The 18875-nt window shown below is 41.3% G+C and overlaps 2 protein-coding genes across 5 annotated transcripts in view; one reads left to right on the top strand and one right to left on the bottom strand.

The window, feature by feature from the left end:
- IST1 (IST1 factor associated with ESCRT-III) overlaps positions 1–16593 on the top strand; it is a 34754-nt gene extending 18161 nt beyond the window's left edge. For 2 of the 4 annotated variants that reach the window (XM_082712339.1, XM_082712340.1), the window contains exons 2-10: positions 3859–3961; positions 4353–4533; positions 6003–6090; positions 9448–9531; positions 10027–10137; positions 11048–11254; positions 11850–11942; positions 13050–13098; positions 15176–16593. In XM_082712339.1, the coding sequence (XP_082568465.1) occupies positions 3874–3961; positions 4353–4533; positions 6003–6090; positions 9448–9531; positions 10027–10137; positions 11048–11254; positions 11850–11942; positions 13050–13098; positions 15176–15375 (1101 nt within the window). In that variant the 5' untranslated portion in view covers positions 3859–3873 and the 3' untranslated portion in view covers positions 15376–16593. The remainder of the gene's footprint in view (positions 1–3858; positions 3962–4352; positions 4534–6002; positions 6091–9447; positions 9532–10026; positions 10138–11047; positions 11255–11849; positions 11943–13049; positions 13099–15175) is intronic. The other 2 variants (XM_082712342.1, XM_082712341.1) reach the window with 2 other exon arrangements.
- PKD1L3 (polycystin 1 like 3, transient receptor potential channel interacting) overlaps positions 16347–18875 on the bottom strand; it is a gene marked incomplete at its 5' end in the record, with an annotated part of 59121 nt that continues 56592 nt past the window's right edge. Inside the window, 2 exon segments of the mRNA XM_082712544.1 lie at positions 16347–17364; positions 17728–17859. Coding sequence (XP_082568670.1) covers positions 17275–17364; positions 17728–17859 — 222 coding nt within the window. The 3' untranslated portion in view covers positions 16347–17274.

Raw genomic sequence — 18875 nt, forward strand, 5'->3', positions numbered from 1 at the left:
CTCGGGCAATGACCAGTCTGTTCTCTGTATCTGTGAGCTTGTGGGTAGTGATTTTTTTTTTTCCCAGATTCCACACATATTCCACTTATGATAAGGTGATCTTGATTAGTGTTTTCTGGTAAGTTAATACTTTGCTTTTCTAAGTAGCAAAGGAATTTGTATCATTACTTGTCTTTTGATAGAAATTCTAAATTATAGGCTTTCTGAGGTGGGTTTTGTTCTTAATATTAGCTCTACTGTTAGTCTTAACTTACTGGGTTTGAAAAGAGTTTACATATAGTGATAATTAAATCTTTTTCCTTCCTTTGTTTATATGTGTATTTGCATTTTTTTAAGATTTTATTTATTTGACAGAGAAAGATCATAAGTAGGCAGAGACGCAGGCAGAGAGAGAGAGAGAAGCAGGCTTCCCGCTGAGCAAAGAGCCCAATGCAGGGCTCCATCTCAGGATCCTGAGATCATGACCCGAGCCGAAGGCAGCTTAACCCATTGAGCTGCCCAGGCACCCCGTATATTTGCATTTTTAAACTCAGAATATGGGGTCATACTCCATATATGTAGTCCTGCCTTTTAATATATTTTCTCATCAGTAAATATGTTTTAAAAATTTTAGTGGCTACATAAAATTCCATCACAAATATACTATAGTTTAATAAGCAATATTTGTTCATTATTCTAATTTTTTGGTCTTAAAAATGTGCTGATAAATATTTTCATATAAAAGTCTGAATGAACCTCTGTTTCTTTTTTATTTATCAGTTTATTTATTTGACGGGGGGTGGGATCACAAGTAGGCAGAGAAGCAGGCAGAGAGAGTGGGAGAAGCAGGCTCCTGGCCAAGCAGAGAGCCCGATCTCTCGATCCCAGGACCCTGAGATCATGACCTGAGCTGAAGGCAGAGGCTTAACCCACTGAGCCACCCAGGCACCCTGAACCTCTGTTTCTTTAGGCTAAATTACTAGGAATAGAATTAATAAGTCAAAATGTATGTTTTTAAGCCTCTTAAGAATATTTATAATACTGGGGTGACTGGGTGGCTCAGTGGGTTAAAGCCTCTGCCTTCGGCTCAGGTCATGATCCCAGGGTCCTAGGATGGAGCCCCGCATCGGGCTCTCTGCTCAGCAGGGAGCTGCTTCTTCCTCCCTCTCTCTCTGCCTGCCTCTCTGCCTACTTGTGATCTCTGTCTAATAAAATAAATCTTTAAAAAAAAAAAGAAAAAAAATTTATAATACTAAAGTTTTGTTCTCATGTATATGGATGCATCACACAATCGATGCTTAGAGATTAGTTAAGAACCACAGAGAAATCTTGACATTTTTCTGTCATACCTGTGACTCTACCAGACTCCTGATACTGTTATCTTTTATCTTTGAAACCGTATCCAAGCAAGTGGCCTAAGAGGTCAAACTTCTAATAAGCTCCAGAGCACCACTTAAGTACTTGTTTACTATTTTGTAGTTACTGAGGTAATAGTTTTCTTTAACTAGACTGTGAACTCCATGAGGGCAATAACTGTGTCTCTGTTTTCAGTGCCATTGTGTCTCTGTCTCAGTCACAGTACTGTAGGCATTCAATGAATATTTGTTGAAAGGGATTAAACAATGTATGTTATTAAAATTTTTGTACTGAAGTGTTATAGGAGTGTATGATTAAGATTGTTTACTTGGGTTTTGGATTTAGGTGCACTTAGATTTTTTTCTTCATTATACCACTCAGTTGCTGGTTGATCATGGACCCAGGACCGCATATAGCAAATGATAGTCCTAGTTAGTGTTTTCCCGGCTGTCTTTCTATCTCCCATCCATCTCTGGTTATGGAGGCCTTGAAAACAAGGATACTGTCTGGATCTAGTTAACACCAGAACCTACCATAGCGCCTGTACTCTTATAAATAATTGTCAAATTGAAGTTTTGAATTTGATTATGAGAGATGTTACTGCATAAACTGTAATTAATGCCATTCTTCAGCTGTACTGAACTTGTGTTCCTCTGAAAGTTTCTTATTCTCTCTGGTACCCGGAGTTTACATACAGCACTTCCTCTGCCTGAGGTGGTCACATCCTCTTTTTACCTTACAAATAATTTATCCTTTAGGACCCGACTTAGACTTCAGTTCTCCCGGAAAGCATTCTGTCATGTCTCTGAGATTGGGTGTCTTTCTTAATCTTGGCCCTACTGACATTTGGGCTGGATAATTTTTTTGTTGTGGGGTTCTGTCCTGAGCATTGTAGAATGTCTAGCAGTATTCCTGGCATCTACCCACCAGATGCCAATAGCATCCCTTCCAGTCATGACAACCCAGGATGTCTCTAGTCATTGCCAGATGTCCCATGTGGGGCCAAAGTCACTTTCAGTTGAAAACAACTCTAAAATTACACCTCTTACCAAATAGTATTATAGTTGTCAGGTTTTCTTAGCTGTTTTTGTCCATAGAATAAATTCCTTTGAGGGGAAGGACTGTACCCTCCACCCCTTTTATTTTCTTAAATCTTAAGCATTTAGCTATTGTCTGATGTAGAAATATTCGGTAAATATTTGTTGAGTGGATTGAACATAATTCAGTTATGGATCCTAGATATTTCATGACATACAAGCCCACTGTAAACTGAGACTTAGGTTAATTATTTAATGTATAAAGGCTTCTGGAGGCAATTTTACAAAAGGAGAATACATCTGTTATTTCTTTTTAGTGGTTTTTGCACAAGTGGACAAATATCCCTAGTGTTTTTCCTTACATTGAATATCTTTTTTGGTTTGTCTGTTTATCGGTTAGTTTGTTAGACCTAACTTTTGTTTGGATGTTATATGTTTTGAAGTTCAAGTCCAGAATTCATTGAGAGGCATAGAATTTGTGCTGTTTCAGTATGGCATGAACAATGGTATACCCCCTTGTGGGTGGAGAGGAGTGGTTTTGTTGACTATAACTGCTGTTTATTCAGAGTTTTGGTAAATAGCCTCTTGTTAAATTTTATAGAGCAGTTTTTTTTTCTTGGACTTCTCATTCCTTTGTATATTTTTTTGTATATCAGTAAATACTAATATTTTTGTGATCTTAGGCACTAGCTTGAATTAGTAGAAGGACTTGAGGCACTAGTGGGAGAATATTTTTGAATTTGGTTCTAAATTTGATAATCTTTCCTCATCACTGCCCTGATGAGATTTTGGGGAGAAGTAGAAGCTGTTCCTGCTGCTGCTTTGTTTTTTTATCAACCCACTTCTACACTGATACATAGATATTAATTTTATCCATTACCAAGTCTTTTTTTTTTCTTTTTTTTTTTTTTAAAGATTTTATTTATTTAACAGAGAGAGATCACAAGCAGGCAGAGAGAGGAGGAAGCAGGCTCCCTGCTGAGCAGAGAGCCGGATGCGGGCCTCGATCCCAGGACCCTGAGATCATGACCTGAGCCGAAAGGCAGCGGCTTAACCCACTGAGCCACCCAGGCGCCCTCCATTACCAAGTCTTTTAGCTCTGCCTTACCTTCTCCCAGTTAGTTCTCCACACAACCAAAATGATCTTTAAGTAGTGTGAATCAGAGGTGCTTGGGTGGTTCAGTGGGTTAAGCCTCTGCCTTCAGCTCACATCATGGTCTCAGGGTCCTGGGATCAAGCCCTGCTCTGCTCAGTGGGGAGCCTGCTTCCCATCTTTCTCTGCCTGCCTCTCTGCCTACTTGTGGACCTCTCTCTCTGTCAGATAAATAAATAAAATCTTAAAAAAAAAAAAAAAACCAACTGTGAATCAGATCATGTTGTTTTGCCTGTATTAGGAAACCATTCTAGTTTATAGTGTCAGCTAATCCACCCTGTAACTGGATTAATTTCAACTTGAAAGTAGTAACTGTGCATTCTCTTTTTCCAGGAGGAACAGCACAGCATGCTGGGCTCTGGATTTAAAGCTGAGCGTTTACGAGTCAATTTGAGATTAGTCATAAACCGTCTTAAACTGTTGGAGAAAAAAAAGAGTGAGTAATGCATGATTGCCTTATATTTTATTTCCTAAAATATGTCGCTGAGTTTCTGGCTCTGTCAGGCTCTTTCAGGCTAGTACTGTGAAGTCTTATGGATTCGATATCCTTTAAGCTTTAGATATATTATGGGTGCTCTTTGTGACAAGTAAGATTGAATCAGTTCTGTTGCGGGGAATAAGGTAGAAGTTTCTGGCTGCAACAGCAATATTCTCATCTAGACAAAGGAACAAATTCTAGAGCCTGGATGAGTTGGGACCAGATTTGCTAAGAGAGAAGTGAGCTAGGATATACTAGAAACACCCACTTTGCTCTTGGGGTAGAAGTCTCCTGCAGACCAGGGCCCAGTGTACTGCTGTTATGTGACTGGATGGGATTTGTGCCTTAGCGGAACTGGCCCAGAAAGCGAGGAAAGAGATTGCTGACTATCTGGCTGCTGGGAAAGATGAACGAGCTCGGATTCGAGTGGAGCACATTATCCGAGAAGACTACCTTGTGGAGGCCATGGAGATTCTGGAGCTGTATTGTGATCTGCTGCTGGCTCGGTTTGGCCTCATCCAGTCTATGAAGTAAGATATTTTCTCTTTCTTTTTTTTCCTAAATCTTAATTTAGGTATGATTTATAGAAAAAACGGTTCTTTTGTGTACAATTTGATGAGTTTGAACATATGCATATACCTGCGTACCATCACCACAATCAAGGCAGTAAACATTTCTTACCTCCAAGTTTCCTTGTGTCCCCCTGCCTCACACTCTTTTTGTAAGAACACACAACATCAGATCTCTGCCCTCTTAACATTTTTTAAAAAGGTGTATGTTTATTTTAGAGAGAAAGAGCATGCATGCGCCGGCGGGGTTGGGGGGGTGGAGAGATGGGTAGAGGAGCAGAGGGAGAGAATCCCAAGCACACTCCCTGCTGAGCGCGGAGCATGAAATGGGGCCTTGATCTCAAGACTGTGAGATCATGACCGGAGCTAAAACCAGGTGCCTAACACTCAACCAACTGAGCCACGCAGGCGCTCCTCTGCTCTCGTCAAGTTTTCAATTAGCAATAATCGCACCTCGGATAAACCTCATTGGCTACGATACTGCCACTGCGCAAAGCTGCTCGTCACGTTTTTAAGTGCTTAGTATAGTATTGTTAACTATATGCTCAGTGTTGTTCAGTAGGTCTCTACAACTGTATAGCTGTAATGAAGTGAAATAAGATATTTTGAAGACCTAGATCAAATCATCTTTTTGAGAAAGGGAATTTGAGAAAGGAGTAATACTGGTCTCCTACTGTATGTGGGGGAATAGCACTAGGGGACTACTTCACATACTTGAGTACCTTTTTCCTAATACTTTTAATGGAAGGCCTGATCTCCATGTAGACAACTGAAAAGAAAATAAGGACTCTAAAATCAAAACGTCTAAGTTTGAGTCTTGGGTCTACCATTTCCTGGCTTTGTGACCCTGGGCTTGTCAGTTAATTTCCCCAGAAGTGAAATAGGATGATGAATAAGGCTAGAAGCCCTGGAATTATTTATGAGAGTCCAGTGAGGTTCATGAAAGAACTTTAGAGGCTATCAAGCATATGATACAAATTCTAGGATTTTTTTGGTTTGTATTAAAGAATTTTTATTTTTTTAAAGATTTTACTTAGGTGTTACCTAGGTGGCTCAGTTGGTTAAATATCGGTGTTTGGCTCAGGTCATGATCCTAGAGTTCTGGGATTGAGTCCCATATTGGACTCCCTGCTCAGCCTCGGCACCCCCCACCCCCCTGCCCCCAGCTTCTGCTCTCTCTGGCTTACTCTTACAAATAAATAAAATCTTAAGAAAAAAATTTTTTTATTGATTTGAGAGAGAATGGGGGTGAGTGAGCACAAGCAGGGGAGGAGCAGAGGGGAAGGGAGGGAAGGGAGAAGCAAACTCCTCACTGAGCGGGGGGCCTGACAGCAGAGCTTGAGCCCGGGACTCTGGGATCATGACCTGGGTAGTCCAGGTGCCCTTGTTTCAGAGAATATTATATTTTATTACTTTTTTTCCTTAACTAGGGAACTAGACTCTGGTCTGGCTGAATCCGTGTCTACGCTGATATGGGCTGCTCCTCGGCTCCAGTCAGAAGTGGCTGAGTTGAAAATAGTGAGTACAGGGAGTTTCAGTGATGTCTGTAGTTTGTCACATTTTTAGGTTGGTTAATATAAATCACTTCTGCTTCTTTGACCAGATTATTTTGTACCTTTTACATGCTGTCTTTGAAATGGGCTTTATGAATTTGTCTTACCTCCTTTTCAGGACTTATATAATGCAATAGAACAGTGTTTTGAGACTTGAATAATTTCTTTTTTTTTTTTTTTTTTTTTTTAAGATTTTATTTATTTATTTGACAGAGATCACAAGTAGGCAGAGAGGCAGGCAGAGAGAGAGAGAGGAGGAAGCAGGCTCCCTGCTGAGCAGAGAGCCCGATATGGGACTCGATCCCAGGATCCTGAGATCATGACCTGAGCTGAAGGCAGCGGCTTAACCCACTGAGCCACCCAGGCGCCCTTGAATAATTTCTTTTAAGGAGCAAATTTTTGTGTATCTCCAGTTTTGTTTTATTTCTAGTGTAATATTACTTAAGTATATTCAAGAGGAAAAAGTTCTTAACTCTAAACCAGTAAAGTTAGAAAGATGTTTTGCTTCATTCATTAATTCCACAGATATTCTTTGGATGTATGTTACAAGTTAGGTGGAACCTGAGGGTACAGTAGTGAGTAAAATATGATACCAGCCCCACTCTTGGAGCTTTAAAATCTAGCAAAAGAGATAGACATTAAAGACTTCTCCATTACAACATGGATATGGCACTGACTGCCAGGATATAAATTCTTTAGTTCTTTCCTGTTTTTCCATTTTTGCCTTTTTTGTTTTATTCTATAGATTGTTTCAGTCTTACCTCCTGACCTATCTTTTGAGATTTTTTTTTAAATTCTCTCAATATATACTTAATAGTCTGTTGCTTTTGTTTCATAGCTATAATGTCTTTTAACTGAGAATATATTATTTTAAGATTTTATTTATTTATTTGACAGAGATCACAAGTAGGTAGGGGGGTTGGGGAGAAGGGCTTCCTGCTGAGCAGAGAGCCTGATGTGGGCCTCAATCCCAGGACCCTGGGATCATGACCTGAGCCAAAGGCAGAGGCTTAACCCCCTGAGCCACCCAGGTGCCCGAGAATATTAGTTTCTTAATAACTTTTCCTGTTCCTGTAATGATTGTTTCCTTCTGTTCCTTTGTTTTAGATTTTTTTGTCATAGAGGCTTTTCACGAAGTTTGGTGACCCTTGGTTGTTGGTTTATATTTAAAAGTGAGGCATTTAGAAAGCAGCTCGGAACCTCTTGTGTGCCTGGGTGGGGCTTATTGCCAGATGCTTTCACTGTTGAATGATGTAAGCCCTTTCTTAAGGGAACTCCAGAGTATCAGGAACTAGTTTTTTTTCCCTTGGTGGGGTCATTTCCTTATACCCCTTACCTCAAGGGTATAAGCTGGCTGCCAGAATTTCTGAGCAGCAGAGGAGAAGGGAGCCAAAGGTCTCATTCTTCTCTTGTAGAAGATTTACACTTAATTTTTCTGTTGTCATTAAGTGTCTCTGCTTTCTGCTATGCTTGGAGTTCAGAATCCCTGGAGTCTAACCTCCCCAGAGAGTAAACCTCCTGTATTCTGATCTGGTAGGGCTGGGAACTATTGAGTTCTGAGTAGAGGCAACTGTTGCTGCTTTTACTTTTCTTTGTAAAGTAAGCTCTGCACTCAATGTGGGGCTTGAACTCATGATCCTGAGATCAAGAGTCCTGTGCTCTACCGACTGAGCCAGCGAGGTGCCCCAGAGGCAGCTGCCTCTTGTACAGACTTTTAACCTCAGTCTTTTTTTAAAGTTTTTATTTAAGTAATCTCTGTACCCAACATGGGGCTTGAACTCCTGACCCTAGATCAAGAGTTGCTTGTTCCTCCAGCTGAGCCAGCCAGGCATCCCAACGTCAGTTGCGTTGTAATCTCTCCTGTATTCTTCCTGTGTATTAAAATTTATTCAGGATGAAACTCCTAAGAGTACTAGAAAAAAACTTGCAGATTTAAAAAAATGATCTCCCACTGAGCCACCCAGGCACCCCCAAAAAGTGTTACTCTAAAGACAAATGACAAACTTAAATCGAAAGTACCAGGTCCACATACTAAACAATGAATGCCTCCTCACTGAGCTCTTAGGTGTTGGGACCACTCCAGTTCAGTGCCCAGCTTCACATGCCTAGGCTATTAAAGTTTTTGAATCTTCTTCCGCCACTTCTTTTGGTTTCCTTTAGTTTATTCAGCATTCCATCGAATAGCTTAGGATTCTGTTCAGATCACAGATCTGATCCTGTCTCTACCCCTTGCTTTAAAGCCCTTTGGTAGCTGCTGTTCTTGTGATAGGAGCAGTTCCTAACATGGCTCTGTATTATGTGGTGCCGTTGTACCTTTCTTTCTTCATTTCCTATCACACTCCTCCCTGGGGCTCAACAATGCCTCTAATTCAGCTTGAGGATTGACCCTGTTTTTCCACCAGAGGCCTTTGCACATGCTGTTTTCTTTTCCTAGAATGTTCGTCTTCCCTCCCTCTTAACTCCTAGTCATCCTTTACCTCTCAGCGGAGCATCCCTTTCTTCAGGAAGCCTTCCTTACCTGACTTCTTTTTTCCCTTTTTTAAAGATTTTATTTATTTGAGAGCAAGCGAGCACAAAGTACGGGGAGGCGTAGGAAGGGAAGGGAGAAGATCTTGAACAGACTCCATGCTAAGCAAGGAGCCCAGTGTGGGGTTTGATCCCACAAGCCTGAGAGCTAAAACCAAGAATTGGACGGTTGACCGACTGAGCTACCCAGGCACCTCCTTACCTTTTTTTATCAAATCTAATTTCGCTGTTCTAAGTTATTGACAGTGTGGTGTACTTTCCCTTGGTGACACTTACTATGGCTGCATTTGTTTGTTTTTTTTTTTTTAATTATTTTATTTTATTTATTTATTTGACAGATCACAAGTAGGCAGAGAGGCAGGCAGAGAGAGAGAGAGGGAAGCAGGCTCCCTGCTGAACAGAGAGCCCGATGTGAGGCTCGATCCCAGGACCCTGAGATCATGACCCAAGCTGAAGGCAGAGGCTTAACCCACTGAGCCACCCAGGCGCCACACTGCATTTGTATCTTTGTGTGATAAATGACTGCTTTCCTCAGAAATTATGACTATAAGGGTACGAACAGTGTCTTTTTAAATTGTATTATAGCATCTATCATAATGTTTATGATTGAATATGGCACATAGTTACAGCTCAGTGGATGGGTAGATAAACAAATATGAATACGTATTCCTAAAATTTTACAGGCCCTGGTTTTTTTGAAATCCTGTAATAGAAGCATGATTACTATTGATAGGAAGCTTGAAGCAGTCTGTAAGAATGGTTTGCACCCTCATTCACTGTTCTTTTCTCTCTGTAGGTTGCTGATCAGCTCTGTGCCAAGTATAGCAAGGAATATGGCAAGCTATGTAGGACCAACCAGATTGGAACTGTGAATGACAGGGTAATGAACACACTTGTTAAACAAGATGGAGTAGGCAGGGTGTGGGCATGTTCTCTTGCATGGATTGTAGTGGGTCTTATTGTATGGCTGAGTTAGTCTAGGGTTGCATATTTATAGTGAGGGTGAGAAGGCTCTCAGACTGGTAGTGCAGTCAACTCCTTACCTCTTCCCTCGACTTCTGATTGTGATGCCTGCAGTTCTTTGTGCCCTTTGTGATTTGTGGAGGTTGAAGTGAGGTGATAGAGAGTGGATGGATTCAGATGTGGAAGGCGGCATTATCAGTCTTACCAACACCTGTGTCATGTGTAACCAGAGACCATGAGAGGGGCATGGGTTTGTAATAATGCTTCATGAGTGAAAAAAAATCCTTTAACTGGTCAGAACCTCCTTTTTTCTCAATTTACCTATAAAATAAGAGGAACAGAGTTTAAAAGTGAGTCAGGTTAGACTTAGGCTAATTGGCATATATTTTAACCCTGGGTCTTTTACTAACAGCTAATGCACAAACTGAGTGTGGAAGCCCCACCTAAAATCCTGGTGGAGAGATACCTGATTGAAATTGCCAAGAACTACAATGTGCCCTATGAGCCTGACTCTGTGGTCATGGTAAGTATAGAGTCTTACAGAGTACAGAGGGGGAGATGAGTCTCTGGATATCACTTTCTTAAAAAATAACCATATTCTTTATGGTAAAGTTTGTGTGTGGGAGATTAAGCCTTTGTCTATTTAGTGTTTTTTTGGGTAATGATAGATATGCCTGCATTTCTCGAAGAGTATTTGAAGATCAAATGAGATGAATGACTGAAAAGCACTTAGAAAAGGTACAAACCTTGATGCAAATACAAAAATGGCACTATTGCTGCTTTTTGATGAAGTTCAAGGAGTTGAAGCAAGAAGTGCCCCAAGACCCCAAATGGATTCTGAAACTAAGTGTTAGGTGCCTGCTATGTTAGGTGGTGCACAGAAAGCTGAGAATACAGAGATAAAAACAAGATCACTGTCCTGAAGAGGTTTACAGTGTAAGGGGGGCAAGTATACAAATAGTAATAATTCAGTTAAGATCAGTGGGTTGTAGTGGGTTCTTTGGTGTGCTGCTCAGACAACTCCTCCCCATCCCAGATACATACACTTAAGGATAAGAGCATTTATTTCTCCAGCTTTTGAAAATATTGATGACTGGTGGCTCATACCCTCCAGCAGTAGCCCTCAGAAGAAAGCTGCTTCATCCAAAGTTGACCTCTGGGACAGCCTGTATTCAGTAACTGGGCTTTAAGACTGTCCCAGTCAGGGGTACCTGTTACAGGCCCATTGTAGCCGCAGAGCTCCTTAAGAAATTAGGAGATGTTGTGACGGCATGGCAGCCCATCCCTGCTTCCTTCACTCCCCCACAGGTCTTTATCCCAAGGGACTAGGCCAGTAAGCTTCCTCCACACTGGTCTCCATCTCAGAGTCTGCTTCTGGGGGAACCTGACCTGCCAGTGTGGGTTAATGATATGGGTTTCATTCTTCTTCTCAGGCAGAAGCTCCTCCTGGGGTAGAGACAGATCTTATTGATGTTGGATTCACAGATGATGTGAAGAAAGGGGGCCCTGGAAGAGGAGGAGGGGGTGGTTTCGCAGCACCAATTGGTGGACCTGATGGAACAGTACCAGTGCCTATGCCCATGCCTATGCCCATGCCCTCTCCAAGTACTCCTTTCTCCTACCCACTGCCAAAGGGACCAGTAAGTATTCACAGAAGCGTGGGTGTAAACTGTGGAAAATGTAACAGAAGCTGACACATTGGATGTATGAATACACTCCAGAGTTGTAGGTTGTCAAGAAGATTCTGCAGTAGGAACATTTGGTATTAGTGATTATATTGTGAAAAAATAGTAGGATTTGGAGAAAGTCTTGTTTAATGACGTGGGAAAATAGAGATGGCGCTAGAGAAACTTCTTGTAGGTTTACGGAATACCTTTGGGATCTGCTACAGGCATACTAGTAATTCCTTCCAAAAATGATTGCTACTTATTACCGGGTAGAAAAACCTCCTGTGTAGACAAGAAGGTAAAGGTCATTACTAGTAATAGGAAAGTCTGATTAGAATCTTCCCTTGTAGACATCAAAGCAGTTGATTAGTAATTTGAAGACTAGTCTTTGGCTCTAGATCTTTAAAAATCTGGAATCCTGGGCATTTTTTTCTCTTTTGAAGGTTTTGAATAATATACATATTGAAGATATATCTTGAATATTCACATTGAATATGTGTAGGTATTTCTCCCTTACCATACACAAACCTCAGAAATTGTGTTTCATGTCGCCTTTCTTCACTTGCAGTCGGATTTCAATGGATTGCCAGTGGGGACTTACCAGGCTTTTCCCAATATTCATCCACCTCAGATACCAGCAACTCCCCCATCGTATGAATCTGTAAGTGCTTGAGCCTCTTTTGTAAGCAGCAGGAGAGTGAATCCCATGAAGAGAGAGCAAAATAATGGCCACAGGGAAGGCAAAGTTTTGATCAATTCCTAGTTACCGGCATTGCTCTTGCTTTGGATTTTTGTGTTGCTTTAACATTACCCTGGAAATGGGGCGGCGGTGTTGGCAGTGGTGGCATCATTGGTGGCAATGCTTTGTTTGCAATTAAGCCAGGAATCAGGAAGGAGCTGATTTCTTAGAGAGTTCCAGTAGGGCACATACCTAGTCTTCGGGGGGTTTTTTTGTTGTTTTTTAACTAATGAGGCAGAGAATTGTATTGAGCTGGTGTAGTCTTGTTGCTAGATTATAATAAGTAAAATACGGTTTTATAAATTCAGCACTGTGTAAAGGAGTGGTGGCCAGATTTGTTTTTAACTGAAGTGTCCAGTTAATAAATTTCAGCCTGTAGCATTAATTTTACATTTTCATCTTATAGATGAAACTTGGTATAAAATATGGTAATCATGCCTTGAATTGAATTGTTGGTGATTGCACAGCTTTGATTCAGAATTAGAGGGCTCCTTTTCTGTCAGCCTTGTTTCGTCAGCTAGTATGTGCCTTTTGAGACCCATTTCTATCTGATGCATTACAGAGAAAAGAAATTGGTTGAGCGTTTGCTGCGAGATCCCCCTGTTCCTGAACTTCAGTTTTCTTTCCTTTGGTTTTCCCTTGGGCCTGGGTTTGCTTATGTTTCGGTCTTGCATGCATTGAAGCATTACCCACAACTGTTTCTAGGAATGAGGTAGAAGATCTTCAGTATTTGAGGACTTGGTTCTTGGAGATGCGTTCAGTGGGTTAGTGCTTTCTCTCTGCCCAGAAGGTGAAGGTATCAAAGAGAGGTGTTATGGTGTGGTAAGAATTTTCTTTTTCTCTGCTTGGTGGTATCTGATTCGAAGATAAGGAAGGAGAACGGGGTGGAGGGGCAGTTTCTTTGGAGCAGGTTCTGTTGCTTCTGCTGAGCGGCTTAGCTTTTGGAAAACACAGGGGCTTATACCAGTATGAATACTTTGTCCACTAATGCTATTGCTTTCTCCCCTAGTAACAATCTTTGTATTTCAGGTTGATGACATTAATGCTGATAAGAATGTCTCTTCTGCACAGATTGTTGGTGAGTGTGAATCAGAAACCCTCAGTGCTGAACTGTTTTCTCATTACTGCTCATTCTTCAGAATAGCGTTCATGTTTGTGGCATTTTACCCACATGCCCTGTGTGTAGTAGGTTCAGATAGAACTTAGGATTTCCCTTGTCCAAAAAGACAGTATCTTTATTATCTTATCTCCCAAGTTCCTTGTTTCTGTTACAGTTTTTCTTCCAACTTCAAGTTTTTCATGTTCCTGCTACTTCAGTTTCCATTGTACCTAGAACTACCAAAAGAGATCAGTCATTCAATCCATCTGGCTATCTTTCCATCTAGGTATACATAACATATTTTTTAACTTGATCATTAAAGAGGGGGCAGTAGATAAAACCATAAGTGAATAGTTCAGTGAATTTTCACAGAGCAGGCATGCTCCTGTGGTCATGTGCTCAAAAAAATAAAACATTACCAGGACTACAGAAACTAGGGTTGGGGTAGGGGGACACTTTTTTTATCGCCCCAATTTTCTTTAGTATAGCAACAATAAGCTTACAGTTTCTTTAGTCTTAGTTTTTAGTCCATGGTCAACAGGGTCTGTCAGCTGCCGCTGCCATCTCTGGGGGGCATCCTTACTCTCGGCTCGTTTGACGTGACCCGCATGAACCCAGGCCCTAATACCTTCTACTTTTACTGCCGTGGGGGTGGTTAGGATAACAGTAAATTGTCCCTTCTAGCGAGGCTTCAAGTTCCCCACTTGATAGTGACATATCCAAATCAAGTCCCTGGGATGTGGTTCCACCACTGTCTCTGTCCCAGGGACATAGTTGTTTTATTGAGGTATATTTTGATGAGTTTTGATTTTATATAAACAACAATCTCAGTAAAACTGGTGTAGAACATTTCCATCACCCCAGAAAGTTCCCTTATGTTCCTTTCCAGTCAACTCCCATCAGTTCACACTCTGCTTTGGAGGCAAACACTATTCTTTTCTTTCTTTCTTTCTTTTTTTTAAAGATTTTATTTGTGAGAGAGGAAATACAAGTGGGAGGGTGGGAGAGGGAGAAGCAGGCTCTCTGCTGAGCAGGAAGCCCAGCGTGGGGCTTATTCCCAGGACTCTGGGATCATGACCTGAGCCAAAAGACACTTAACAACTGAGCCACCCAGGTACCCCCACTTCTTTTTTTTTTTTAAGATTTTATCTTTAGAAAGAGAGAACATGTGTGTGCATAGGGTGGGGGAGGGAAAGAATCTCAGACTCCTCTCAGCATGGGGCCTGACGTGGGGCCTAATCCCGTGACCCCGAGATCATGACCAGAACCAAAACCAAGAGTCGGATGCTCCACTGACTGAGCCCCTCAGGCACCTCACTATTCTTGTTTTCTAAAACTAGTTGAGGTTTGCCTTTTCTAGAAGTTAGACACAAATGGAAACGTACAGTGGGGGGGGGATGATTTTGTAGAATACAAAATGGAGGACTGGTAATTCAGATCCTATTACACGAAACAGTAAGGACATTAACATTTTTAATAAAAAATTTTCCCCCATGGGGCACCTGGGTGGCTCAGCCGTTAAGTGTCTGCCTTCAGCTCAGGTCATGATTCCTGGGTTCTGAGATCAAGCCCCGCATCAGGCTCCCTGCCTGGTGGGAAGCCTGCTTCTCCCTCTCCTACTCCCCCTGCTTGTGTTCGCTTTCTCGCTATCTGTGTCAAATAAATAAATGAAATCTTTAAAAAAAAAAAAAAAAAAATTTCCTCCTAAGCCATAGAGAGTGGCTCATTCCAACAGAATTTTAGTAGCAGATCTTTGCAAAAGGGGAATCTGAGTGAATGCTCTGTGTACCTAATCCCAGGTACCACACTTTGAATTTCCTTTAAATCTTTTCTCACCATGGGAAAGTAAAACAGATAGGATTCAGCTCCATTAAGGAAATGTAGGTATTGTCCTGGAAATTTTTATTGGTCTTGAGAACTATTAATCATTTTCTAAAAACCAGTGTTTTCTCCTGTATTTTAATTGTTTGTGCCAAAGGGGATTGTGGGCTTTGAGGATCTGAGCTACTTTTCTCTGGTGTTTGTAACACTGTGCTGCTTACCCTAATTTAATTAGGTCCTGGGCCCAAGCCAGAAGCCTCTGCAAAGCCCCCTTCCCGACCCATGGATACCTACGACAACTTTGTACTACCGGAGTTGCCATCTGTGCCAGACACACTACCAACTGCGTCTGCTGGTGCCAACACCTCAGCATCTGAGGACATTGACTTTGATGATCTGTCCCGGAGATTTGAAGAGTTGAAAAAGAAAACCTAGGTCTCTTAAACCAGGCAACCTGCAGGCTTTGAGATTTGAGGCTGAGCTGTTTCTCCTTGTAACAATCTCCATGAAATTCTTATTCATCTCTTAACCATCACTGAGTACATTCTTCCTCTGGGCTCTCTTCCTGCTCTAAATTCTGCTGCTTTCCAGTTCTCTCCTGCTCCTAAGAGACTAATGATTAGAGACTATGAGGCCAGAGCATCGGACTCTGGGCCGCTGGTTTTGTCCAGCTCCCATGAGTGTGAGCCCAGCTTCTCCCGTCACCTTCTCCCATCACAGAGAAGACTCTGGCTTCTGTGTCCCTCCACAGAGGAGTGAGAAGGTGAAAGCATTATGAGGAGAGCTGCCAAAGATGGCTGGACACAGAGAAGAATATTTTATGAAGTCTCTCAGCTTGGTGCTGAAGTTCTAGACTTAGAAACAAACCCCTCTGTACAGAGGGATTTGTGGTGAGCAAGAATCAAAGCAAAGGTGTGCTATGAATGGGAGAGACTGACTCTGGACGCCACTGTAATAGTTCCCAGAAGCTGGGTCCTCTCATCGGCATATACACTACTCCTTGCTGCCAGGCACTGTCCTACCTGGATCCAGTTGCAAAGTTAATTTGGAAAGTGGAGAGCTTCTCTTAGTTCTACTGGATTCTCAGGGAGCCCTCCGTGGCCTTTTGCTTTGAGTGCTGTGTTCCCCTTTTACCAGAGGGCAGCACTGCATAAATTCCTGTTTTTCCCCATAGCATGTTCTGTTGGATTGCATTTACCGGCAAACGAAGGACAAGTCACATACCGGGCAGAGTCACCATTCAAGGCTAAGGTGGGCTTCCAGTTGCCTTAATAGAAGTACTCAAATCTCTTGGGTAGTAAGCTGGAATGCCTACAGGAGAAGAGGGGTTCCTGTTTTCATTTGAAAACTTTATGATTAAGAAAACCTTTAAAAACTGATTACAGAAAAGTTTTTGGTGCCCATAAAAAATGTGGCTGTGGTTGTTGACTGTTTTCCTAGGTGGATGAGACTCTTTACTATTGTAACTTAACATGTTCCTTTACCCCCTAGCTGCAGCCATCCTCCCCCAGAGGGATGGCTCTGGGATCAGAAGACAAGATGCTGGCTTCTGTGTAGTGTAAATGTACACACCTGTTTCAGCCAACTTTGATGTTTTTGATTGGTTTGTATCTCATAGCTCAGTAGCTGATAATAAAGTTAAAAATTCTGTGCCCTGCTTTCTCCACTCGTTTGGTCAAGTGAGGAGGTACAAATTTGGATTTTAGTGGAGAGCATTTTAAGTAAGTGACCCATGCTGGGCATAATCCAGACTTTACCTTTGGTTCCTTGGGTAATGTGTGTGTCTGAAGCAGCAGCGAGTCCGTTTCTATTTCTGTATTTAAGCCCAGGTAACATTTTTGAGTTTGCTTGCTTAGTCCTCTGGGACAGGGCTGCCCATTAGCCAAACTTCACACTTACATCTTTAATATCAGAGGTGAGCAGTGAGCTCACCTCTGACTCATACGTATTTCCCACAGCCACGCTGAAAACATTGGTGGTGAGTGTCTCTTGCTTTTGCAAGAGCTGGATTATCCTGTAGCGCTCTTGTCGTGTTAACCCTTTCCTGACAGCCATAAACCCAAGAACTTGCTACGGGAGATTTTGATTCCTCAGTGATTACAAAATTAACAGTATATTAAACCAGTAATTTTCGCAACTGTACCCTACAAAGGTAGGGAGAGGGAGAAGTGAACTCTCCACTTAGCAGGGAGCCAGACGGGCTCAATCCTAGGACCCTGGGATCATGACTTGAGCTCAAGGCAGACACTTAACTGACTGAGTCACCCAGGCACCCAAGGTAATCCATCTTTTAAAGCCTCTGTGTTACTGCCCATTGCTGTCATGGCTGTTTGCTCACGTGTTCTGGTGTCGCTGGATTCCTAGTAAACTGGCGAGTTTCTGTAGCACCATCTCTATCAGTCCATCTTCTTTCAAAGTTGTCTCCTACACAAAAGGAGAAAAGTGAGGGAATTAAAATTGATGCCATTGTTGAGAGGGGAAATGGACCAAAAGATTTAAAAACTAGGATTAATGGTAAACATACTGTTCCTTTAATGATCTACTGTCAGGCATTGGAGTGTTTCTGCTACTTCACAGTTGAGGAACAGCTATTTATCAGACAGTAGATGTCCTATAAACTGGGTGTTCTATTAAAATGGTTGCCCAAGCTATGGAGATTCATAAAGGGACTGTGCGGATTCTGTGCATTATGTCAGTCTGTGATCTTAGGAGCAGCAACAGTTGAGTTTTTCTAATGATAAAATCATGACAAGTTTATATTTCACTTACCGAGTCAGTGTTACCTACCTTAAGGGATTTTCTTTCTTTACCAAAGGCCATGAGAATCATTGAAACAAAAAGGTTAATGATCACAAGTAGCATCAGGAAGACACTGGTGAGAATCAGAAAGGATCCCAGGACTGGGTCTAAAGCAATAACCTGGAAAGAGACAATAAAATGTTTTGATTTTAAACACTGACAGTTTAACTTCCATTTTTAAAGTAGAAGTTCTATACTAATGTTTGGGATATAGTCACATAAAATATTTGGTAGACAGTAGGGAGAGAAGCAAAAATGAAAATGCTTTTGTGTGGATAGAAGAATATGAATGACAGGCTTAATGCGTATAAAAATAATTGACTTAAGGGCTTTCACCAGAAAACAGGTAAGTCCCAGTAGAATTATAAGTGATTCAAAGCCCATGTGAGTTTTGGCAGCTCTGGAAAATATATCTAAGCACGGAAGCTTGTAAGAGTAGCAAAAGCACATTGAAAGAGTAACATCTGAAATCATAAAAACTGTCTCTACCATTCTAAGAACCTCTATAAACACAGGAGCATTCCAATAAAATTCAAGAAGTTAACCATAAAAAACTGGCTTTTATTTTGTTTTGCTTTTTTTTGGTGTTCTATTTTAAAAGTAAGTACTGAGTTTTGCCATTCTTTACTTTTCAGCATGAAGTGATCATTCTCAAATACAGGGACTGTGGTGGTTTCTGTAAGAGTATTTTTATGTGTTCATTTTAACAAATGTCTTTTTTCCCTTGGTATTGGCGTATTCACTGTTGCCACTAGGGTACTGCAAAAAACAAACAACAACAAAAAAACCAGTCCCAACAACTTAAGAGCATGAATGCTTACAATAAATATCACTGTGATGGACATCTGTATGACCAGATACTGCTCAATTATAGCTACTCTAGGTCAACCAGATAAACATCTTTGTTATACAAAACTTTTCCCAGTAAGTACACTCCATTTTCCCTTCACATTATATTATTAGAAAAGGCTTTTTTTTTTTTTAAGACAAAAAGGAGGTGTTAGCAAAAGCTCATTGTTTTATTACTTCCTTAAGTGTCTTAGTATATAAAATGTTCCATGGGTGAAGGTTTCATTCCCCAGTTGAACTCAGAACCATATAGGTCTTTCCCCGATCTTAGGTGAGAACTTCCCACA

This window comes from Mustela nivalis (assembly GCF_964662115.1).
Source record: "Mustela nivalis genome assembly, chromosome: 18".
In the NCBI taxonomy this organism is placed as follows: Eukaryota; Metazoa; Chordata; class Mammalia; order Carnivora; family Mustelidae; genus Mustela; species Mustela nivalis.